Source organism: Chelonoidis abingdonii, chromosome 8 (assembly GCF_003597395.2).
Source record: "Chelonoidis abingdonii isolate Lonesome George chromosome 8, CheloAbing_2.0, whole genome shotgun sequence".
Classification (NCBI taxonomy): domain Eukaryota; kingdom Metazoa; phylum Chordata; order Testudines; family Testudinidae; genus Chelonoidis; species Chelonoidis abingdonii.
In genome coordinates, this window is record NC_133776.1 from 26,300,776 (window position 1) to 26,308,958 (window position 8,183).

General features: G+C 38.6%; 1 protein-coding gene across 2 annotated transcripts in view; it reads right to left on the minus strand.

Moving 5' to 3' along the window:
• The window catches only part of ARHGEF26 (Rho guanine nucleotide exchange factor 26), a 108,652-nt gene that overhangs the window by 49,163 nt on the left and 51,306 nt on the right, over window positions 1-8,183 (minus strand). For both annotated transcript variants that reach the window (XM_032787399.1, XM_032787398.1), the window contains exons 7-10: window positions 6,167-6,319; window positions 5,544-5,673; window positions 3,703-3,777; window positions 1,303-1,392 (exon numbers count right to left, since the gene is read on the minus strand). In XM_032787399.1, coding sequence (XP_032643290.1) covers window positions 1,303-1,392; window positions 3,703-3,777; window positions 5,544-5,673; window positions 6,167-6,319 — 448 coding nt within the window. The remainder of the gene's footprint in view (window positions 1-1,302; window positions 1,393-3,702; window positions 3,778-5,543; window positions 5,674-6,166; window positions 6,320-8,183) is intronic.

An 8,183-nucleotide genomic window follows, 5' to 3' on the forward strand; every position in this document is an offset into this window, starting at 1 on the left:
AAAAAGTCCAGGTCTCTGATTGGTCCTCTGGTCAGGTGTTTGGTTCCCCCTTTGTTCACCCTTTACAGGTAAAAGAAAATTAACCCTTACCTATCTACTTATGACAATACCTTATAAATAATCTCTCTTTTTTTTGTTGTTATAAGTGAAGATTTACACCCTATTTTTCTATTTTTATTGAAAATATGTGAATAAAAATGCTGTGGACTCTTTGAAAAAGTCTTTTAAAAAAAACACACACACAAAATGGTACATTTTCCCACTGCATTAGTAAGAAGTATTCTTGGGAAATAATGTCATCCCATAGGTATGATATTCCACTTACAAAATTTTGTTTTAAATGAACACTTTTTGAGGTACAAAGAAGTTTTTTTTTCTATATTGTTGATACTTTGAAAATGCCACCAAAAACTTTTTAAAACATATTTGACACTTGTTGGACAGGCCACTGATAAAGGAAACAAACACCACAACCTGCAACTTTGATTGTTCTCACAAGAAAAGGTTTGGAAAATATCAGTATCATGTGGCAGCCTTTTTAATAAGTACTAAATTCTAATAATTTTAATGAGTTTAACACAATATGTCAACAGACAAAATGGCTGTGAATTTAATAAAGTCTGATACTTGTTTTTTTCTGTTAAAAGTGGTAAATTACATATTGTTTAAAAAATGTTTTAGTTAAATTATTAAGGTCTTTAAAAAAATGCACTGTGCTTCTTATATAGTACCTTCTTAGTTTATTGAAAATATCCAAGAGCTGACAAAGGCAGAAGAGGAGGGGGAGAGAAAGAAAAGAGACAGAGAGAAACAGACCAATGAAGAGTTCTATGTATTATCTGTGTTTAAACACTTCTACAGAATTTCATGAGTTAAGGAGATGAGGTGAAATCCTAGCTCCTCTGAAGTCAATGGGAATTCTGTCATAAATTTCAGCGGGGGGCAAGATTTCACTGACGATGAGAAGCCTTTTCTCTGAATATCCGGTTTTTATGTGCAATTCAGGTGAGTAGTGTTAACTTGTGTAATTACTTTTTGTTTAAAGCTCTAGCTGATTGATGTTAGTAACTGAGATATGGTTAGCAATGGCATCTGTCACTCTTTGAGCACTCATGGCCTCAGCTGCTCTCAGAAGACAAACTTTTAATCCTCTGTTGAAAGGTCAGTTCAGCATCATGGCTTCTGCAATCCCCAGCTAATTTGCTTCATTTTCTTTGGCTGTGAATCTGTTAGTCTTAAAACTTAAGGAAAGGCAAAACTTCTGCACATGCTAATTGAGTTCAATGAATGGAAATATCATACCTTGATTCTAAATTCCAGCTGGTTGTTAATTGTGTACATCATTTCTGTCCTTTCCATTTTTCTAGCCCCTTCGTTGCATAAACGGACCAACTAGAAAGAAAAAGTGTTCCTGATTTAATGTATTTATATATTGCATTACTAGCTTTTCCTTTACCTGGCAACTTTTCTGTGGAAATGCATACCACTGAAGAAGCAAGAAAATCAAAGAAACTGATACTTTTACAATAAACCACAAAGAAGATTGATTATTCCACACAGAGTAGTACAAGTGGCACAAAGTATCTAACTCAAAAGGATTGCAGATCGTCAGTCCAAAAACTTAATGGGCACCCTGAGAGAACAAACTCTAACTTTGGCAAGTAAGTGAGTTGTGTAGTTGTGACCCAATGTTATATGCTGCCCTTACAACTGCAGACATGCAAATTGTTTACTAAAGGAAGATACCAAGGCAAACATTATGATGCTCTGTTGGCAAGCTAAGGAAGACAGTATTTCACAAAACTATTCACTCGTGCTTTAGATGTGATTTGAAAATGTGTTATATTCCTCTAGAGACCCCAAATAAATAAATAAATTTAAAAAAAAAAAAAAAAGAGGAGGAGGAAGATCAGGCATCTACATATGTTAAATGGAAAAAATAAAATACTTCTTAACCCCTTCCATGGGCACCCTAAAAGTCAAAGAGCCCCTTCTTGTTTCTCACTTCCTGGAAGAGGGGAGAGAGCTGTCTGAGCAACAGCATACTCCATTGATTCACTTAGTTCCCCAGATCCTTCCAGTACCACAGCAATTTAATGAAAAGCATAGCTAATGTACTGAATGCTAACAACATGACCCCTGCTAATCCCTGCCAGTGTTGAGCGGTGGAGAGTAGGATGAAAGTAGGAACACAAATCAATTGAGTCTGTCTGGATAGCCTGCCAGGATAGCCTTCTCTAGGCTAACTTGCAGCATCAAAAGTCTAGAAAGGACAAAGAAGCCTTCCAGCTTTTCTAATAGGAAAAAAAGCTCACCTTTTATTTTGCTATAATTGTTGTTGGGAAGATAGAAAGCAGCATGTTAGCAAGTTAGGCTGTTCTACTTTTAGGGGATTTTATATAGGAGACAAATTAAAACTATTTTGTTGCACATGACTAGACAATGATTTCAGTGCAACAGCTGAGTAATTTGAAGAAGATGGGGACAAAGCCCTTATACACTAAGCTCTAGGATATCCTTCCCTAAGGAAAAAAAACAAACAAACTGTAAAACATTTGTTCTACAGGAGGATTTTTATGAGTCAGAGATAAAAGTCATGCTTATCAGGTATAGTTAAGCAGCATCTGAAGAAAGGGGTATGAACAATATCAGTCAGGCAAATTCTCCTCCCCCTTCTCCTTTTCAGTCTGAATACTCTGTACACCACAAGAAGTTCCCACAATAAAATGCAAGTGTGTTGGCAGCAGTATTCTGTTACTGCAGCAGTTTAGATTTTTTTTCTGAGAAAAAGATTGATTTAAATGTGAAGCTGATCTGTCAGTGACTGTTCCTGAATAAATTAATTTGGCATTTTCATCCTTCATTACTCTTCCGCTTTAAGAGAAAATTTGTCAATTTCCATGCATAAATAATTTAAATCAGCCAGGAATGCTCTGAGCCTAAGGCAGTGTCTAGCCCTAACATGTAGGGAACCTTATTTCCAATAGGATGCCCAATCCACCAAATTTAATGACATTCAACTGCATATTGCAGGATCTCAAATTCTAAGATCTCAAAGGCTAGTCTCTAGATTTCCATTTCAAACTGTCTCTCTTTTTATTTCAAAAAGCTTTTGAGGTCAACAGTGATTTTACAGAGTTTTCACTGTGAAGTTGGATGTTGTCACCAATGCCAAATTCTGAAACCTCATTATCAGCTTTAAATGAAACCTATTGGAGGTTACTGTAGAATTAATTATGGGCAATATTTATGCTTCATGTATTAGTGGGTTGTTCCTCTATTGTTGTGTGTATTCAATACTTGTTCCATGCTGAAAAGCGATTTTCAACACACCTCTTATTGACTGGAATGGTTTAATGTCACTAAAAGAATAAATCCTTAAATGTTGTTAAGAGCTCCAGTTTTCTAACTGGCAGTTTCCAGGCTTTGGGTGTTATACCTCTCTCTCTTTTTTTGGGACGGGAGAATAGAACCAAGTTGTCCAATTTCATTATGAAATGCATGATCAAGACAAATAATGAAGGAGACAAATAATATATCAATTAATATATAAAAAATAAGGGGGCAAAGCCATTTGGAAAAACAAAAGTGAGCATGTCTCAGATTGGCATATTGAATTGTCCAAAGCACGCCGCACAACTGAGGAAGAAAAGAGTCTAAGTAGAAGGTTGGCTGCATAGGATTTGCTTTTTAAAAACATACCTTGCTCACTTCTTTTAAGGCTCGTTTGCAGATCTCATATTTTGGTGACTCTTTAGGGGTTTTCTGACAGATAGTCTGAAATAAAAGTCAATCAATTCAGAGAACTGAAAACTGTATATTGTTATATCTAAACCAGATGAATACAAAATTACTATACAATTAATGAAATTAAACATGGAGAGGCAACATGGAAGCATATTTTCCTACCAACCAGAGCTCCTCGGTGCACATGGAGTGCGTATCTACTGATATGCTCTTCAGGGAGCGCAGCATGCCAATATCAATCCATGGTCTGATGCAGAGGGAGGGGGTAAGCCACAGACCTGCCTGCTCAGAGCACCATGTCCTCACAAAGGCCCTGGTGAAAGCAGCCCCTGTGCTCCCTTTCAATTGTCTCTGGCTCTTACGAAGACCATGGAAAGTGGGGAGGGAGGGAAGGTCTTTGCATTCTTTACTCCTACTGTATAAGGGTTAAACATAATCCAGTCACTAATGTTCAAAGCACTGTGGAACTTTTACTGAAAGTTGGCTAACTATGTAAGTTGGCCATGAAAATAAAAGTTTGACCAAAACAAACATCTTGTATCAATATGTTCCTAATAATGAAGGGGCTAAATTATGTTCTTCACGTGAAATTATGTTTTCACAGTCTGAATGTAAGAAGAGAATCATACTTTTCATATTTCAGTTTAAGTGAAACAATGAAAACTCACTATAAAGAAAACATTTCGATATAAAGTTTAGAAAATTATCGCTGAGAAAAAAAAAAACTTTTGTAATTTTCCATTCTGTTCAGCTTGTTAGATGCTTTCATTTCTGAAGAAAAGACGTATCCTGAATTTAAAAAGAGTTAGTTTGGATGTTTTGGGTTTTTTTTGGTTTTGTTTTTTTTTTAAACAAACAGGGATTTATTGAACAGTAGAGTATGGCCCATGGGGCCAGGATATATAAACTAGCAACTGTAGATATATAAAGGACAATTACTTCATCAACCACTGTGAAGTACTGAACACATCCCCACAGTTATAATTACAGAGGTGACTGACCTGCATAGATCCTGATCTGGGTCCTACTAAAACTAGAATTCAGATGTGGATTTTAATCCATACCATTGGCAGCAGTGCAGATCACATTTGAGTCCTGGCACCAAACCAAAATGCCACAGACCTCATGAGTATGTATGTTTCCATCAGATTTCGACCTCCGCTTCCTAGCACTCTCCCTCGCTGTAGGCTTTCCCAATCCCTGCAGCTGTCTGTTGGAAGGGAGAACCTCACACACCCCACCATAACAGGATGGTTACTAGCTATGGATGTAAATGATGTTTCCCTTTAGTGGCTGCCCCATTGAGGGCCCAGGAACGATTACTAAAACGGCTAGCTAAGGATCAGATTGTGACCCCCCTTAATTTTCATAGTGCCAAAAGGACTATTCCTGTGAGAAAAGTGAGGTGCACAGTCTGGTCCTAAAAGAGGAGCCCTTTAGTCAGCATGGCAGAAAGCCCATGTTCTGAACTGAAGGACCACGTTCTAGGCCAAATTCTGTATGTGTGCAACTTCTATGGTAGTTGTGTCTTGACTCTGACTTCATCATTCAGTTTCATTGGAGACTGGTGCCCAATTGTTTGACTTGAACTTCTACACAGTTCCTCGGTCACTGCAAGTGCAAATAAATGCCATCAACCACTTCACAATTTCCTCTTTGTTGTTGACAGACCAGTTTATACAACCATGGCCCCAGTCTAAACAAGGTGAGGTGGGAATGGGCCAATAATCAAAAAAGAAAGGTTGCTTAATTTCCAAGGACACAATATACACAGAAAAAAAATAATCTGTTCTCACATCCATCAGCAATGGAAGGCGTGTAACCCTCTGCATTGGAAGAATGAGGAAAGAGATCATAGGTAAATTCCTACAGTCTTCATGGGACTCAATCCGTGAGAGCACTTCCTTGAAGGCTGGATTTGTAGCTCTGAAGAAAAAAAAAGAAACCATGGGTTTTTGAAAAGGTTGCTTTAATTTAGAAATGTGAATTTCTCTTTTCAAATAGCAGTGATGACAGTAAATCAGAGGAAGGGCAGTCTGAGGGAATCTCATCCTTTTAGTGTTCAGTTATATTTAGAAATATTATACAAATATAACTGATATTTAGAGACATCAGTACAGTTTGCACATGCACGCACAAACTATGCAATGAACGATACAAAGGGAAAAGTATAAAAGCATTGCTATAAAGACATTAGTAAAACTATGCTTGTCAATGAAGACAATTTAACACATGACTGCAAACAGGATTGGACTCTACAGCCAAGTATAGTTTCATCCTCAATTACATCAATGGAATTAAATATGAGCTTTAAAACAAGCATGTGCTTAAGTGATATGCTGAATTGGAGCCTAGATGTTATGCTTCAAGAAATCCTGATTGCTACTGTTAAGGGATGATCTTAAGCATCATTTCTTACAACAGTTTCTGAAGTGTTCGCTGTTGGTAGACTTCATTAGTACAATATTTCACGTATGGGTCAAATGTTGATGCAGTATGCTTTTCAACAATATCACTGATATCCTCTATGAAGATGTTGTTCTGATGCCTTGCTTCAAGTTCTTTAAAGAACCTGCAAAGGAAGAGAAGTAATTACCAATTTCACTAAACATAATTCATAATGGTTTGTCTCTTGTAGCATTTCAAAGTTCACTTGACAGGATATCGGATCATTTCACAAAACTTTTAACCACATAAACAAACAAGGGACAATAAAGGGACAATCTGAGAAATATGGAGACTAGACGGGTGGAAAAGATTTACTGATGCAAGACCCTCATCCCATGGGCTCAACCGTACATGTATTTCTTGCACAATATAGGTAAAATAAATGTGGTGTAACCTGTCAGACTTCAGCAGAAGCAATGCTGGTCAAGTTATTTTTCACAAACAGTCAAAATAGAAAGAGTACTACTAATAGGGTTGCAACGGTACTTTTCAGCAATGTGTCTGAAAAGGAAGTGAAACTACTTGAAACACACCATCTACAATTCTACGAGTATTGAATCTTTTCTCCTTATAGTAATGGACGTGCGATAGCATAGCTGCAACAATAACTGGAAAACTTCACACCAACTAAAATGTCAACTACAAAACTAAAATGAAAAATTAAATTAAATTGCCGGTTGATGTGCTGAATGACCTGATAAACAAGCAGAGTTCCCACCCTGCTCCAAACAGAGCGCACACTACCTGCTCTATACCATTCAGCATACCATTAACGAAAAACCCAGACAGGATATACTGAAGCCTAAAACTTAGATTGACCTAAGCTATGTCGCTCAGGGGTATGAAAAACTCACACCAGACACACAGTTAAACCGATCCAAGCCCTGGAATAGATACCGCAGGGTTGACAGCAGAATTCTTCCGTCAACCTAGCCACCACCTCTCGAGGGAGGGGATTTACTAGAGTGATGGTAAAACCCCACCTGTCGCTGTAGCAAGTGTCTACACTACAGTGCATGCATCTGACGAAGTGAGCATTTACCCACGAAAGCTTATGCTCCAATACGTCTGCTAGTCTATAATGTGCCACAGGACTCTGTCACTTTTTACAGATCCAGACTAACACGGCTAGCCCTCTGATACTTGACTACAGTACTGTAGTTACTGACAAAGTTGCCGTGAAAAATAAAGTTGGGTGGGGGTAGCTCCCTTTTATGGACTCTCAGCCAGCCAGTACCTATAAAATTCCTCTTAATAGCTGATCTCTACTTGCTCTACCTATAAAGAGTTAAAAAGTCTCACTGCTACATACAGGACCTGGCCTATCATTCCTGGCTCGTCATTCTGATCTCAAGTTTGTCTCCTGCTTCTGATCTCCCAGTATCCTGACCCAGCTGATTCCCAACTCCTATCTTGTGACTGTGCACTCTGGCTCTGACACCACTAGATGTGGCTGCCTACAACCCAACTGTAACAGTTGCAGGCAGTGACTAGAAACCATTTCCACCATTTTTTTAGTTGGCAGAAACTCTTAGCATATGACAGATTAATTTTATACAGGAAATGAACTATGACATTTCTTCCCATTTCATATTTTGGCATGCTGAAAAGATCATAGAATCATAGAAGATTAGGGTTGGAAGAGACCTCAGGAGGTCATCTAGTCCAACCCCCTGCTCAAAGCAGGAGGAATCTCAACTAAATCATCTCAGCCAGGGCTTTGTCAAGCTGGGCCTTAAAAACCTCTAAGAATGGAGATTCCACCACCTCCATAGGTAACCCATTCCAGTGGGACAACTAATAAAAGAACAGGGACGGGAGTGTGGTCAGAGGGTCATAAGAAGGGAGCCTGATGGGGACACCGAGCAGAGAACCCTGGACAGCGCCCACTGCTCCTCGAAGGCGTCAAGGGAGCCAGTGGACGCCGCCCAGAGGAACTCCGCCAGGATACGTGAACGGACCATGGACTGGAAACAAGCCCCACAGTC